General features: G+C 34.7%; 2 protein-coding genes across 2 annotated transcripts; one reads left to right on the top strand and one right to left on the bottom strand.

Annotated features, from left to right (window-relative positions):
- The first annotated feature begins 5,638 nt into the window (after positions 1-5,638).
- On the top strand, positions 5,639-10,665 carry LOC124836346 (protein phosphatase 2C 29). Its single transcript, XM_047311497.2, has 4 exons — positions 5,639-7,438; positions 7,645-7,758; positions 8,852-9,116; positions 9,971-10,665. Exons 1-4 carry the CDS (start codon positions 5,867-5,869, stop codon positions 10,093-10,095), a joined length of 2,076 nt encoding a protein of 691 aa, XP_047167453.1. The 5' UTR covers positions 5,639-5,866; the 3' UTR covers positions 10,096-10,665.
- A 742-nt stretch (positions 10,666-11,407) lies between these two features.
- Positions 11,408-13,942, bottom strand: LOC124836356 (pentatricopeptide repeat-containing protein At5g46580, chloroplastic). Its single transcript, XM_047311509.2, is given in 2 exon segments — positions 11,408-12,591; positions 12,594-13,942. Coding segments are annotated over 2 exon segments (2,133 nt in total). The 5' UTR covers positions 13,885-13,942; the 3' UTR covers positions 11,408-11,749.
- Positions 13,943-17,786: the final 3,844 nt, after the last annotated feature.

Here is a 17,786-nt window from a genome sequence, read left to right as displayed (position 1 = left end):
ACTCGATCGGTTTAAACGAAAGCCCTTGACGCTGGGAGAGTTTAAACGGTGCCTGAGAGGTGATCGGAAGAAGAAAAGATGATATTTTCTTTGAGAGAATGTGGAGATGGTAGAGAGAAGGAGAAGATTCAGAAGGTTGAAGATGAATGGTGCATGCAGAGAAGTGGCATGAAAATTTGAAAGTTTAAGTTTTACTCATACCGTCAAAACCGTTCGTCCAATCTGCATCACACACCTGTCTTCCATTTTCTGAAAAACACCCCTTTCGCTTACACATGTATTCCACTAAGTTGGGGTTTTTATGGGTTTGACATATGATTTTAATTTGGAGTGATACAATAACAATTACGTATTTATGAAGTGTTTAAAGAATTTTTGTATATGTATATATAAAATATTGTATTTTATTATTTTCAAAATAAACATATTAACGTATTTGATACGTATCTTATCTTATCCGTGTATCATAGTTAGCCAAATTTCTATCAAATTTGAGAATTACATTTCATTTTTATTCATAATAAAAAAATGGATTTTAAAGTATATACTTGTAATATATAGTGAATCTATTAATAACCATAATTAAAAAAATGGTTTTTTAAGTATATACTTGTAATATAGTGAATCTATTAATAATCATAACACAAAACTTAATTACACACATCGATCATGAACCAACAAAGCACACAAGAAAGAAGAATCCAATACAGAACAAGGAGTAGATCATCGAACATAACCACCAACCAAGTACTAAATTGGTAGAATACCATCCACCTCCACATACAATGACCAACCAAAGCCAATGTAAACCACAAACCACCGGCAAAACTTCAACACCTACATAGAATACCACGTATCAAACAAAACAAAGTGAGAAAAAACCTTTAGCTACATGAACAACCACCTAACCTCCACCACCTCACAACCACGTATTGTACCTCTACACCACCTACAGATCCATCACCATGTCTTGTACCGCAACACCAACGACATTGGGAAGTAGCGCTTAACGTCATATTAGAACTTGAAACTTTATTTCTATGACTTTGGGCACTTCCTACACCATCTCAACTAATCTCTAAGACCCTCTTGACACTAAGAAACCTCATAAAACACCACTCTAACTTAAAATTACCTCTTCAAACTGAATCAACTTTCCTAAACTACCCAAATTCATTTCTACTCCTTCTAACACCAATTTCAATCAACCAAAGGTAGAAACAAGTCATAAATGACTTTAGGACAAACCTCAAACCATCCTTTATACCCTAGACCCTCTAATTTGAAATTTCACTAGTCAAAACCCTTAAAACTAACTCTTAACTAAACTAAACTCCACTATCAACCACCAAACACTCTTGCATCATATTCCTACCATTCTTAAAGTTCAAAACAATTTTAAATCACCTAAAGACAACTCTAAACATTCAGTTTTACATAAGACTTGTTTCCTTTAGATTTTCACTTATCAAAACATTTAAACTACCTTTGAAACAACATTGCAAAGACACTATAATGACTATAATTCCATCTTACACTACATATCAATTGATTCTCATTATAAATAAGTTACTAAGGACCATATAAACTGTCATAAACCACAATTTATAACTTTAGACTAAGATTTCAGAACATCACCTCTTAGACCTCTAATTTAGACTACCAATGGACTTATAAGTGTACTTATGCCTTTTCTTTTTTGCATTATAACCAAGATTCACACCATTGTCATCATACCAATTACTTTCACACAATCTCTCCAGTTCACACAAAATCATACGGGAAATCAAGCTTCATTCATTCATTATTTTCAATCAAACACAGTTAACATCAAAATAGGCATTTCATAGATAGTCAACCAACCATATATGCAACAACATACATACTCACAATTCCAATTTCATACATTATAATTCAATTTAAAAACAAACACTAGCTTCCTTTACCTTGCACTGAAGCAACATAGTTTTATAAACGTCGAACCCTTGCTTAGAGCTCAAGGAATTCTAGCAACACATACAAAACACCGAATAAAGATCAAAGAAAGTCTTTAGAACCTCTGATCAACAAGAAACTAGGAAAAGATATTACAACTCACATGCGACAAGAGATCATTAAGCATGATCATAATTAAGAACGAAAAAAAAAAATGAGTCAAAACTTATCTGCTATATTGAAGAAACTGATCGGATAGAAACGTGGATCTCGTTGTCATGGTCGTTTAGGTACCTTTTAATTATCCAAGAGATGACTCAGGAGTTATAACTCATAGAAAAAAGGTAGAGAACTAAAGAGAAAGAGTTTTTAGTGAGAAGATGAGTGTTTTAGATAATGAAACGAGTTTAAAATTTTTTATTTATATTATCAAATTATTTTAATTTTATCATACTCGGTCTCATTATTTTAAAACATCTATTAACTCCAATATTTTATTTTCTAAGTTCTTACATTTTTTATTTTCATTTAAATTATGTTTGAAATAAACTCTATTTAAAAATGTGGTTTTTTTTTTTCAATTTGGGTTAAATATGTTTTTAGTTGTTGTACTTTAATAAAAAAATTAAAATTTGTCTCGGTTAGGAAATTGATACTAGGGATGACAACGGGGCGGGTCGGGCACGAGTATTGCCTACCCGCAACCCGACCCGCCGGATAAAATTGTACAAGCTACCCGCGCGGGTGCCCGATTAAAAAATACCCGCGGATACCCGCAAAAAAAATATTTTAATACATTTTTAAAATAAAATTTAAATAAAATTACAAAAAAAATATATAATATAATATAAATTAAATTAAATATAAATTAAATTTAACCTAATAAAATATAATTTTATTTTATTTTTAATTAAATTTAACTACCCGCCGTGGATTTTACACGCAGATACGCGTATCCGGGGTAAAATTGACATCCCTAGTTGATACATTTTAGTTCCCAAACTTAAAAAAATATAATTTTTTAAATTCAGTTACATTAAGTTTTTTTGACATATCAAATGTATTTTATGTTAGTATATGAGATCTTTACACCATTTTATTTGAGTTATTTACATAGTTTAATATTATCCCGTTTTAATATTAAATAAGAAACTTTGATATATAAAAGGAAGGACATAATTAAATTAAAATGATTATATTAATTTATTTTTAAAATTTGGTGATAAAAATATAATAAGGTCTGTACAAATACAAATCCTAATTTTTGCCTTAAAAGTTAAAAATCTAAAATTATATGTATATTTAACACAGGTTAGCCGTTTCTTGTTGTATTGCATAAGAAAATTTTCTCAAGTTGAAAAATCTGGATCTATCATGAATCTTTTCAACAATAAAGATGTTCAAAATTAACATTTAATACGCTCTAATACGTTTTAATGTTAAATAACATGAAAGTCAGCCTCTTCCTAATTAAAAAGTATTTTTAACTTTACAGACATAGATTGAATCTTAACGTGTTCAAGTAATTCAAATATTTACCAACCATACGACTTGGGTAGTTTAATTCACGATTCCAGTATTTGAATATCCAATAAAAAAAATACTACCTTACGCGCATATAAAACAACACGCTTCACCGTTACCAACCTCAACTTAAAAAAGAAAGTTTTTCTTCACCAATTTCTTCGATTAAGTTTACCAATTCTAGTAGTACCTGTTGAATTAATAATTTGGTGATTCAATTATTCAGTTTGGTCAACCTCTCGTGTGGATTATATAAACCCTTGCAATGCAACATTTCAATTTTGAATCTTCTTGCCATGCTCATCGTTTAATTTATTTTCTATTCTATAATCCCTTTTACAGAAAATAACGACAAATGCTTAAAACAAGAGTAAGCCTTTTGGTGCCTACAACTATTTATAAAAAAATAATCTACAAACAACTTCATAACCGAGTCAACGTACATTTCTTCGTAAATCAATTTGCATGTTGCATCTTAGTGTATTAATTCATCCACGCCAACTTCAAAACGTGATTAATTCCCAAGTTGAAGTCATTAACCACGCAACGTATAATAATAATAATAATAATAATAATAATAATAATAATAATAATAAATCGAAAAAAAAGAAATACTAATAACAAGGTTTGAATAGAACTATGAATAAGGTCTGAAAACAATGATTTAAAAACATTAAAATATGAAATTAGTCAAATTATTTTAAATTCAACACGTTAAATGACGAGAATAAATTGTTTTATATATAACGGAATGCAGTATTGAGAAGGGAGAAATAGTCATAACAGTGTTCGGTCTACCTTTGACATGTTTAAAAATTCAATAGCTAATACAATGACTTCATCACATATGTCTATATATTTTCTTTGTAAATGTTGCATGATCGATACGGCATCAGAAATTTGTCGTTGCAGCATGAAAGTGATGTATAAACACACGTATTTACACTTTTTTAATCAACCCCATAAGGATTGGGACATTTTTGAAGTCAAATTATAGATTGTTTCTTTTTAATTAACTTTATTTTGCTGTTTATTTTTTTCGTATCACACTAAAAAAACCAATAATTATTTTCCTTAACGACTCTGTGATGCAGATATCTCACAAAACTGTTTCTGGAACTCGTGCTTCTCGGTTCCTTCAGTCTTATACAATGCCCACATTGGGGTAAACTCTATGTACAATAATATTTTATGAAATTATTGCGATTATTTTAGAATTGAAATCAACGTCTTGTTTTGATAACCGGTGCTGTTTTTAATAATTAAAATACAGGGATGATGTTTGCCAAACATGAAATTTAATTTAAAAATAAGACTAACAAGACATGGGATTAAAAATATATGTTTTTTATTTGGTCCGATTGTAATATTTCTTACAAAGTAAATTAAAGAAATGTAATTAAGAAAGATGGGCACATGGTTTGAGCCACAAGAATTAGAACAATAGTTCAGTTTTGAGAAGGAGCATGTGTCAGATTATTCAATTAAAATCTCACCGGTTCCATTATTATTACTAAAATGGTTGGTTCTTTTGTTAACCGATTCTCTTATAAGATCAGAAATATTAATTATTTTCATTTAATTTTTATAATGTATTAAAAGACTGATAAAAAGCTTGCATGAGGACATAATATTGGCCTATTAGAAGTGTTTGGTTAACGAAACGGGAAGGAAGTGGTTTGGTTTAAAAAGAGGCCTTGATCTGATTTGAAAGTTGCCTTGAAAGTTGAAGCCAATCCCACTTTTGTGAAAGAAAAAATTCCCACCAAAACCCTAAAACTAATATATTAAGGGCAACACGCAAACCCTTCATCCACCATCGTCTACCGTTTCCTGATAAAATGTTTGACTGGTATTTTTGTAGTGCCTGAATGTTCCGTTTGAAGTGTTTAACGCTGTTTGAGAGACATAAATTAATTGAGTAATCTGAAACGACTTAAAAAGAAGAAAAAGAAATTGGGAGTGTAGAGACGAAAGAGAGATATTTTAGATTAAAAAAATAAAAAATGAGATAACCGTAAGAAGTGTAATTGATGATACACAGCTATGTTTATGAGCTTAACCGTCAACTCACATGAGACCGAAGGCAACAACTTGACACGCAAACAGAAGAAAAAACATTTGAAAAAGGCGCAGAAAGGACAAAAGATCTTCCATTTTTCTACTCATATAAAAGGGCTGCTGTCTCTCCTCCCATTTCGAAATGAAATCTTAACCCAAAAACATAAAATATTATTATAATAATAATATCTTCTTTAAATTTTGGTGTTTCTTCCCTCTGGGCTCTTCCTCACTGAGCTTCCTCGTTTGGTTATTGTTGTTTATTTAATTATTGATTGATTTGTTGGAGTTGGATTGGTGGGTGGGGAAAGAAGAAAGAGTAGAGGTGAATGAGAAGGGAAATGTGATGGGAAGTGGAGTTTCAACCCTCTGTTGGTGCTACGGGAGGAACCAACCGGCCGACCACCATGTCCTATTCAAGGCCACGGACCCATTGGACGAAACCCTAGGGCACTCCTTCTGTTACGTCAGATCCTCCGCTCGCTTCCTCTCACCTACTCACTCCGATCGCTTCCTCAGCCCCTCCACCTCCCTCCGCTTCTCTCCCACTCATGAGCCTCGAACCCGACCCGAATCCCATGAAACCGGCTTCAAAGCCATTTCCGGGGCCTCCGTCAGCGCCAACAGCTCTCTCCCCACTACGGTCATTCACTTTGACGAAGACACCCTCGATTGCGTCGGAGCTACCACCAAGGGCAATATCGTCAATGGCTTCGAAAGCACGGCTTCGTTTACCGCGCTCCCGCTCCAGCCCGTTCCCCGAGGCGGCGAGCCCTTCCAGGTCAGCGGCTTCTTCCTCTCCGGTCCAATCGAAGCCAACGCCGTCTCCGGTCCTCTACCCGCCGCCGAAGGCGGCGGCGGCGGTGACGTTCCCTTCTCTGCGCCGCTCAGCGGGCTCTACGGAAAGAAGAGCAGGAAGAAGAAGGTGATTTCGGGATTCCGGAAGGCGTTCAATCGGAACGCCACGGAGATGAAGAGGCCGTGGGTGGTGCCGGTGCCGGAGAAGAAGGAGGCGGCGGCGGCGGAGGCGAGGGGCGGTGAGGGCAATGTGCAGTGGGCGTTGGGAAAGGCTGGGGAGGATCGCGTCCATGTGGTGGTGTCGGAGGAGCAAGGGTGGTTGTATGTTGGGATTTACGACGGTTTCAATGGCCCAGACGCGCCGGAGTTTCTGATGGGGCACCTCTACCGTGCCGTTCACAGCGAGCTACAAGGCTTGTTCTGGGAGCTGGAAGACGAACAACCGTTGCCGCAAGAGAGTAATCCCGTGGTGGAAGGAACGCAGAGTAAACGGCGTAAACTGTGGGAGCTTCTCGCTGAGGACGGACTCGACCTTTCTGGTTCGGATAGGTTTGCGTTTTCCGTGGACGATGCGTTGAGCGTTAACAACGCCAATGCGGGGTCTGCTGTGAGTAGGAGGTGGTTGTTGCTGTCGAAGTTGAAGCAGGGGTTATCGAAGCAGAAGGAGGGTGAAAGGAGGGGGTGGAATTTGGGTAATGAGGAGAAGGAAAAGGAGAAGCCGTCTGGGAGGAAGCGGAAGGTGGGTCCTGTGGATCATGGACTTGTTTTGAGTGCGTTGTCTCGGGCACTTCAAGTCTCGGAGGTTGCGTATTTGGATATGACGGATAAGCTTCTGGATACGAATCCGGAGCTTGCTTTAATGGGTTCGTGTTTGTTGGTTGTGTTGATGAGGGATGAGGATGTGTATGTGATGAATGTTGGGGATAGTAGGGCTATTGTTGCACACTATGAACCAAAGGATGTCGATTCTACTGTTGAATCGGGAAGCAAGGGAGGTGTTGTGTCCGGTGCTGAGTGCATAGTTGAGGAGTCATTGTGTTTAGGTCAAAGTGAAAATGCTCAACAAATGAGGTTGGCGGCGTTGCAACTCTCTACTGACCACAGCACCAGCATTGAAGAAGTAAGTTCTAGATTTGGTAACATGCAGTATTAAGTAGTTATTGTATGTTCACGAAGTTTTGATTTTTTTGTTCTTGTTGTAGTTGAACATACTAGAAGGTATTCTTTTGTTAATGGTTGCATTTATTGATATTTCCCCCCCTTTTCTTTAGTCATTTTGTGATATGCTTAAGAGTTGGCTGAAAAGTGGTGCTTGTTGTTTTGCAGGAAATCATTAGGATTAAAAACGAGCATCCTGATGATACCCAATGTATAGTCAATGACAGAGTCAAAGGTCGCCTGAAGGTCACCAGAGCATTTGGGGCTGGATTTTTGAAACAGGTGTCTTGAAAATGCTTTGTTTTATTAATACAATGTTTTATGTGTGCTTCTGGACCATTTTCTACTTCCATCGGGAGGAAAATAATAAATGCTGTTTTTTTATAGTTCGTGCATCATGGACGGGGGGATGATTTACTCTGTTATTTTTTTAAAACAGACGAATATTTATTATTCATCTACCTTAGTAGATAATCCTTTGTTTAGTCAACGAGTGTGTTTGCGTGCTTAAGAATATCTTATGGTTCTCCATATTGTCAAAATTAACTCTCCTCACCTGTTATGCTTTCACTTATACGAACGTAAGCTTTGTTAGTAGTGCATATGCACAGATAAACGAGTCTCTAAATAGATGCTTGAAGTCATGAGCATATTTGTATCCATAGATTCTCTGATGTGTGCTTTTAACTCTATTTACTAGCACTCGCATCTCATTGGTCATGATCTTTTTGTATTTTAATTATAGATTTTTGGAATGCCAAAAATTTCCACTATATTAGTTATTTTGTAGAATAGAAGTGTATCTCAATATGAGACGGCAAAATTAAAACTTGTCATGTTAATAATTGAGAATTTTGTTTTCATTGTTTTCTTTAAAAAAATTATGTAAGTTTGTGATACTTTATGATGTAAATTGTAGTGTCCAACAATATATGGTGCGTTGAATTGTTGCCATAGGAGAATTGATCGCTTTCCTTTTCTCTCTAAGCCAAAGAGGTTACATTAATTATACCCAACACACGCATAGACCTAAGTCTCGCAATATACTCCTATTTGATAGAATGATAAGCCGCCAAAGAATAAAGCCAATTGTTGGTAGACCATGCTGACACTGCTAATTCAATATTGTACTAAAGCATCTGATGAACAATGTTGGTACCAACATTAGACCACGTTGGTTTTCCAAGTAACGAAGCCCATTTTTGTTGTAATGAAACCCACATTTGTTGTGCTCGTGATACTGCTGCTCATGTTGATGCACATCTACGTGATAAATTATAAGTCGTCTTGTTTTTCTTATTTAGGGTTGCTACATTCTTCTCAATTTAATATAAATGTATTCTGACATGACTGTCTGAATTGATTTTTTCCATAGCCGAAGTTAAATGATGCGGTACTAGAGATGTTTCGAAATGAATATATTGGCACTGCTCCGTATATTTCATGCTCTCCTTCACTACGTCACCACAGATTATGCCAGAGAGATCAGTTCCTGATCCTTTCATCTGATGGTTTATATCAATATCTAAACAATGAAGAAGTGGTTTCTCATGTTGAGAGCTTCATGGAAAAATTTCCTGAAGGAGATCCAGCCCAACATTTAATAGAAGAGGTGCTTCTCCGTGCAGCTAAGAAAGCTGGTAAATGAATCTTCTGACTCTTTCTTGTTTTGCAGTCTTGCTCAACATGTTAAATGTGCAATTTGCCGAGTGACACAAATGTGGAGTATTAATTAGTAATTATTTTTTTATGTGTAAATTAAAAGCTTTTTTTGCCATGTCTTGTATGGTCATGCTAAATTTTAATGACGATGACGATGACAAATTTTAAGAAGTAAAACACCATGCCTTGCAGAGTGTACAGTTTGAAGGATCTGAACCCCGACAAAAATTTGGTGTTGGAGTTAATTAATTATTATTTATTACCTCTTGTTCTCAATCTTTTCTGTTAAAATGTTATGTTCCTCAGAGAAATGTGTTGTCTTAGTGCGAGATTGTTTATATTTTCCTTTCTTAGAACGCCTACTCTTCTGCTTTAAAAGTTCGTAGTTTTGCACAACACCTACTTCGTAATTGTCCTTCTTTAGAAAGGTGGCAGTTTCTTTGATAGTCTTATATTTGACTTTCATTAAAACCCATCACTTCTGTGGACTCCTAAATTATTTGCGCAATCTGAGTTTGATATAGCCAATTTCAGAAAGCATTATTTTAGTGAATAGCCTTCTAAATTCAGGACGCTTGTCGTGTTTATCTGCTATTTTAGTGAATACCCTTCTTGTAATTTGGGTAAAACTTATTTTGAAATACGTTTAATGCTGGTGGGTCTTTTTCTTTTTTCAACCTGCCCGGGTTGGAGATTATGCAATAAATATGGCTAAAACAAGAAAATAATTGATGCAAGGAATATGTTCATTTCTAGTAGAAACTTTTGACTTGCCAATTCTTATGCCTACACAATCCCCATTTATAGGTTATTTTGGATTGATTTGTGGCAGGAATGGATTTTCATGAATTGCTTGATATACCACAAGGAGATCGGAGGAAGTATCACGATGATGTTACTGTCATGGTAATTTCACTTGAAGGGAGAATCTGGAAATCGTCAGGAAAATATCCGTGAGACAATGAGACCTTCAACTTGTTGGCTTATACATGTGATGACATTTTTACACCTGTGTGTGTCATGAAGCCAGTGCTGAAGTTTCAAAGCAGGTCCATTTGTCATTGGTCTGGGTGTGTTTTTCGCGATCTTGCGACATTAAAAATTATCAACTGAGGAATCTCAGATTTAACTGGCAAAAAGCTACCGCTATAGCTCTGTCCAAAATTAAGGAAAGCTAAATGCAATGGTATGAGCTAAGAACAGGCATTGCAGATGGACCTTGTGAATTCTGTTGATGAGTTAAAAAAAAGAAGCGAAGCCGCTGCTTCTTTTTCCATTGGCAGCTCGATTCTCTCTCCCCCGTTTTTTTGCAGCTGTATAGATGATAAATTATAGAAATTTTGATAGCCAAGACACTTTCCAATAGTTTTCATTCTTCTTTTCTTTCTGATAGCCAAGAAAATGGGTATATATGGGTGGGGATACAATTGTATTGATTGAACTCGACCAGTCAGTCCTTAGTCAGAAATGACGATCTGTAACGGAGAGTGGATTTCCACCGTTGCCAATTAAAATGATTATTCTCAATTAGGGGCTAATGCAATGCATTAAACAATGCAGAATGGAAATGGCCATTCGTAAATTAAAGGCGAAAAATTCGGTTGTTTCAAGGATTACTCGTCCGGTATTTCAGCATCTGTGTACAAAAAGGTTCTTTCGGAAGCAAACATGACGAATTCTAACATCAATAAAGATAAGAAATAACTTGAGTGAAATTTTTGGGTAAGTTGAAGCAAATTAGTGAAGTATATACATACATACATATACAAGAAAAAGAAATATTATATTAAAATATCTAATTGAAAGAGTGAAAGAAGTAAATTCTCAGTTGATGCATTTATTTTTTCTGTTCACCGTGGGGGAGGATGATAGCAGTGTACGAAATTCAGCAACTATTTCTCTCCAGACCAAAAAGTTCAATGAGTGTGAAGCATATATTGGTTAAGAAAGATATAGAGGAGTCAACAAACGTTAGTAATATTTATAAAGTGCCGTGTCCAATTTTTATAAAGTTGTTGTAGGAGTCTTTAGTAAAGAATTAAGCACGAAGTATTCCTCTATTTTTCTTAAGAGACTCCTTGACCTTCGGATCAGGACAATTTTAGTCTAACAGGATTTGACATGAGATAGTCAAGTGAATACATCTCATCCATCCATAACTTTTAAAGATGAATTTATAGCATTTTTTTTTTTAAATAAACTAAATAATTGTAATGAATAAAATCTAATACAACGAAAATGTCACTACAGATTATCTAAACTTCGAATATGCCTTGTTAGAATTTCCAGCATTTTATTGTAATGAGTGGCATTTAGCATGGGAGACAGGACTGTAAACAATTTTCATAATGACAGATTCATGGTAGCATCTATCCAGCCTCTTCCCCAGACTTGAAGGTGGGTTATATAAAATGAAGGGAAACAAAAAAAGAATAGTAAATTTCAGGATGTGTTTACATTGTAAGAAATGAGCGGAAGATTATACATCCCATCTCTGCCTTCAAGACTTCATATCTTGGCCTTTCAAGTGATGATAAGTAGACCTGAAAGTATCATTGTATTATGTTTTAGCCATACCGTGCAACATGAATGTCACTTGAGCTACCATCATCTATGTAGCTGTAGCAGCTGCCGTGGAGTTCGATTGCACCCAAGAGATTAAATCCTCTCTAGTTGCACTGAAACAGCCAACTTTTTCTTCACTCTGCCTAAATGGCACAGCTAGCTTCCTCAAATGAGAGGAAAAAGAAATATGGAGCCCTTGGGCAAACTTATGAGCACCAGTACCAGTTTGGGCAAGGAATAACTTTGGTAGTGTCTCCTCCCGCTTAACAATTTTGGTGAGCGTCCACATCCACTCTTCAAGTGCTGTTAGTGCTGCACCAACTGATAATGATCTAACGTCCAAGCACCATTCCTCATCAGTTTTGTGGTGCAAACTTGGGTATAATCCATACAAAGTTCCCAAGTACAGTAGCTCATGGGCTCTCTCTAGAAGATCTTTGTTTCTACATATGTCAATCAAGCAGTTACAGAAGGGTCTTCTTACTTCAACCACTGCGCTGTTCATTATACCCTTGAACTCTTCCTTGACAGTCTCAAAACTAGTTTTTTCATCTTCAATCAACTGAATAAAGGCAACCAATTTTGGGTTAGCTTGCAGCAAACAAGCAAGGACTTTTTCCTCATCCTTGCTACCCTGAGAAAGGGACACAACAGATAGCAAGCAACCACATAGCCTATCATCTGGCTTAATGCCCCTCTCAACTGAAGAATAAAAAACTCTTACCAAATCATCAAATTCCATAGCCCTTCCCAAGCACTGAATCAAACAAGTAAACCCCATCACATTGAGTTCAACACCCGACTTGCACATCTCTTCAAACAATTTCATTGCCTTGTCGACATCTCCTTGACTCCCGTATATGTTGAGCATTGCCGTGTAACTCCACTGTCTGGCTTGCAATGTGCAGACTGCTTCATGTCCCTGAACAAAGTTTCAGCTTCCTCCACCAGTCCAACATCTGCACACATGTTCAGCAATGTATTATACAAGATAAAATCCATAGGCCAGTCATTTTCCTTCATTCGTTGCCACAACTCCAAAGCATCTCTAGACCACCTGGCCTTTCCATATATCTTAATAACCGCCGTCAGAGTCTTCTCGTTCGGTACAACCCCTGACTCAATCATTTCTTCAAACAGGCCCCTTGCGAACCCAGGCTTGCCAGCCTTTCCCATTGCCTCCAGCAAGGTATTATACACAACCAAATTAGGCTGCACCCCAACAGACTCCATCTCCTGAAACACATATCTAATGCCATCATAGTCCCCAGCCTCCCCAAACATCTTCCCCAGCACAGAGAATGTGATGGGATCAGGCTTCCACCCACTCGCTCTACCTCTCTCATACAAACTTATCACCTCTTCAACCTTGCCTAACCTAGCATAAACATCTAAAATAGCAGAGTAAGTTACCTCATCAGGCATCAAACCAGTCTTGTACATCATCTCAAACCACTGCACAGCCTTGTGAAAGAGGTTACACTTCTTGGCACACGAGATGATGGTGGAGTAAGTGATGTTATCCAGCGGAACCCCAGTGTCGATCATCTGGTGTGCAAGTTCTTCTATCAGCGCAAACTGTTTCCCAAATCTCAAAGACTTCATTGTGACATTGTAGAAGATGGTTTCCATGGGAAGCAAATTCTGGGTCTTGATCCAATTCAGAAAAAGACGAGTCTTTTGCCATGGCTTCAAGGTGTTGAGTATCAACAACACGTTTTCTCTAGTAAGAGGGCGTGGAATATCCTCCAAAGAAGGCAAGAATTCATCTTCAGACGAACCACACTCATTCAGTTTTTGAACAAAGCGTTTCAAATCTTTCAACTGTGGACTGTACGAGTAAGTAGCGCGCTTCTGTCTCTCAGAGGACAACACATTGCGCTTTGCTTTGGTGGGGTTGACCCAAGTGGATTTTCCCTTAGAAAAGGCATAGGATTGGTCTCCTGCGACAGTGGATAGGGTTTTGTTGGCAAGGGGTGCGAGTTGGTCGGATAAGGAAGTGCTCTTCTTCTTGCTGTCTGAAGCTGGTGTGGGAGGAGCCTCTGGAGTAGAATTTGAAGTGGAGCAGTGTATGAAACATTTTCTAATGCCTTTTTGCCTACAAGGGTTTGTGACGCTCAATCTTGTTCTTTTGGTGTCTGTGAAGTACACATCCACAACGGTAGACAGTGGAGTAGCCATTGGAGTTCGTTGGCTAGAACCAGTCCCAAGATATTATTTCATAACCTTATCTAAATCCAAAATATATGAGGTAATACTACAAATTCTGTTTTTATTTCAGGATATTTCGACTTTCAAATTACGAAAAAACACACACACATATGAACTTTCTTTGGACTGGACTTGGAGATACATAGGTTGGGCCGCGTTTGCCATTTGGGCTGGGCTTCGTATACCGTTTTCCTATCTTACAATGAGCTTACTAAAAGTATTTTCTTAAATGTGTTAAAAAATTTAGGTTCGAGCTTCAACTTTATTGTGAAATTAAAATTTACTATTGTCTTAAGTTTTGACGCATTTTGTATCTAAATTTTAAAAATAAATTAATATAAAATTTTAACTCAATCGTGTAATTTTTTTTATATATTAAACTATGTTTTAGATTGATATTTAAACCGAAACCTAATAAATAATATAAAACTCAAATGTTAATTTAAAATACTTTTTAATATATTAATTTTTTTTACAAAAATGGATTAAAAAGTTATATTTAATGACTAAATTATATCAAAATTTTGAAATAAAATTCATTTTTACATTTAAGGATTAAATTCATATTTAACTTAAAAAAATATTTTTGAAAATTAGTTTACAAATTTAGCACAATCTGGAAAACTGATTAAAACATAAAATGAAAAAAAAAAGATAAAAGGATGTTTCGGTAAAAGGGAGGATGTGAGTAATGATTGGCAATAAATAAAAGTAATTTTCTTTCTTCACCTTTGTCCATCTTTTCCCGCGCTTTCACAAGCTACACAAATGTTAGGTAATGGGTCAACAGCGTGAAAATTCTTAACTAATTCATATTCAGATAACCTTCTAATTAAAAGAGTTCATATTTAACAAACTTGTTCAAGGTCGTAGTTTAATAGACTCATTTGATAATTATATATAAATTATTTTTAAAAAAATGAGTGTAGAACTTTATACTTTTTTTTCACTTAAATATATTTTTAATCATTTAAATTTGGGTAACTTTTTCTTTTAATTCTACACATTAAAATTAAAATGTATTATTTTCGACTTTAAATTCAAAATCGCAGTGACATCACCTAAAACTAAAGGTTCAGTGAGGAAATGAGTAAAATCAACTATTTGATTGTACTGTTTCTAAGAAGAAACCTTAAACGAGAAAGAACTTTTTGAGAATCCTTTATTTATGTGTTTACAAAAAAAAATAACATAAGAAATTACTTTTTATACTGGGTCTAACTAGAACTTTTCTATATTGATTATAAATACAAATGGTATAAAAAATGTTATTTTATTTAAATTCCGCCACCGTATCACTTATTATTATAGCGAATAGATTATAGCTAGTATAAAGAAATTGTTATAAAATGTGATTTCCATACTATTGAAACGTTAATACTTATAAAAAATAATATTCTTTGGTAGTTATAATAATTTAGAAATCATACAAATCCATTTAAGCGCATGGTTATGTATAAAAAATATGTGAAAATTTTTCCTAATTGTTCTCGAGTTAGCACAACTTTGTTTTTTTTCATTTTTCATAATTATTTTATCCTGGTTTTGTATGCATTTCAAATTTTTTATGCACAGTAAATACATGTATTTTTATTATTTGAATCAAACGAGGTTGAATTTTAAAAAGTAAATTTAAGTTTAATTTGATCCTACAAGTGAGTTTTACACATACTTATATATATTCATTTTATTTATAGTCGATTTGAAATCCCTAACATCTTTTTCATGTAGCGCATGACAGAATAGGTTCAACAACATATATATATATATATAAGTTTCATATAGCTTTGATATCATCTTAATAAATGGAATTTAAGGTTATCTAAATCCTACAAAATTAGTTTGTAAAACGAGCTTTACAACCATTTTTATGATGTAAATCTATCTAATCAGTGTGAAATTTTTAACAATAAAAACTAATATGCTTGGTTTTAAATCACAAATCCTCCAACTTGATCAAATATTGAGAACGTAATAGTTATTGGCTTACAAAATTTTACTAATATTTCCCAACAAAACAACAGTTGCACACATTTTAAGAAGTTTTAAAAGTGGAAAAGAACATATATTACACAAATAATATGCAATTACTAGTGTATAATAAGCTTTGATAATTTCAAACCAAACAATTTTAAGTTAAAATACAATTCAATATTAACAAATTTTCAATCCAAGAAATATATCAATGGACAAACAAACCTAACATTCTAAAGTTTTAATGTAAACATGCCTTAAGTTAATCACTTCAGCAAAAACTCTTCAATTTAATTTAATTTAATAAAATATTCTACAATTAACACAGTTTATGGTTATAACAAATTTATTATTTCTGTAATGCATCTAAGATAATTTTCTTAACATTTACTCACAGTCTAAGTAAAAGATGAATTTAACTTAAAACTATCAAAATCCAGTCACCTATAATTCTAACCCTAAAAACATAAATAAAAAAGAGAATTAGTAGAGAGAATCGCAATTTTTAACTAATATGAAAAATAAATTCATCAAAGATAGATCTAAATGATAAAAAATAAATTTACTCTATATCAAATTATATACCAAGTGATTTTTAATACGATCTGATTGTGCAAAAATAGAGACAAAAAAAAAAAAAAGAGATGCTCAATAAAAAAAAAGAAAAAGAAAGTACAATGAGAAAGATGAGGGAAAAAGAAAGGTCTCATCTACCCAATATCTCACTTATATTAATTTTCTGATTATGCCTAAAATACGGAAAAAGTAAAACAATTAATATTTTCATACTTACGTGATATTCTCCGTTTCAAAATAATGTTTGACTAGTTGCTACCTATCACTCACGTTTTCATTTGAATTTCTTATCTACACGAGGTAAGCCCGAGTAATATTAAAAGGTAAACCTTTCTTTACTTTTGGGTAAAAAAAAAAGGAAAATGTTATTTGGACAACAAAAGTTTGACACAATTTTGACAACAAGTTTGACACAAAATCAGGTTAAGGAGCTGATAATGGGATGCCATGTGTAACACGACATTATGGTATTTAATTCCAAAGGCTGGATTCCATGTTTTCAGTTTTCATTTCTCAGCAACTTGTGAAGAAGAAGAAGATCGACTTTATTACCGTTTTCAACCATCCCACAAACGTTAAATCATGCTTATATACTTTAAAATAATATGATATGAATTAGGTCTATGGTGCTCTTGTTAGAGGAAATTTCGTACCCTATCACTTCCCACATCGCAAACTTATTATGATATCGACAGTGTCTATGGCGGCTGCTCGTGGATGCACTATACCACGTCCATAACTAAAAATCATTAAATTATTAATCAAATAATGAAACAGACATCCTAAATTGCGTCAAAGATGAAATCGAAGGTTAGAAAACCATGAAATAACTGAATCCTGTTGATACGATCGTGAAGCACGAGGTGAGTTTGGATGGTATTCCTGTTCAGATAATAGCCGCTAAGTGAGACGAGTTTGATTTGGCACTGCATGCATTAGCAGCTTAAAAGTGACTTATTCATGTTTCATGTTTGACTCTTGTGTCTTGCCAATAATGCTCACATTATCACAAACTTGCATTGGATCCATCAACAGATCTCGTGCTTTGTGTTTACAAAGCTACTACAACCACATAATTATTAACCTTATCACCCATATTCCAACTTAATTCCAATACATCTTTTAACAATAAAGTAATTATCCTCATTCCGACAATTTGTCTTCCTTCAAGAGTCTACGCGTAAAGGCTTTGGGTTTATACAACACTTTAGTACAATGGGTTTGGAGTGACTGAGGAAAACAATAAAACTAAAATAGAATGATATTATATTGTTTTCACTATCCAAGTTTTCAACAAAAAAGATAAGATGAATGTGGAGTTT

The sequence above is a fragment of the Vigna umbellata genome, unplaced genomic scaffold, assembly GCF_029865625.1.
Source record: "Vigna umbellata cultivar VRB3 unplaced genomic scaffold, Vumbellata_1.0 scaffold_562, whole genome shotgun sequence".
Taxonomy (NCBI): domain Eukaryota; kingdom Viridiplantae; phylum Streptophyta; class Magnoliopsida; order Fabales; family Fabaceae; genus Vigna; species Vigna umbellata.
Note: the sequence above shows the minus strand (reverse complement) of the source record. Positions and strands in the feature narration are given on the sequence as shown.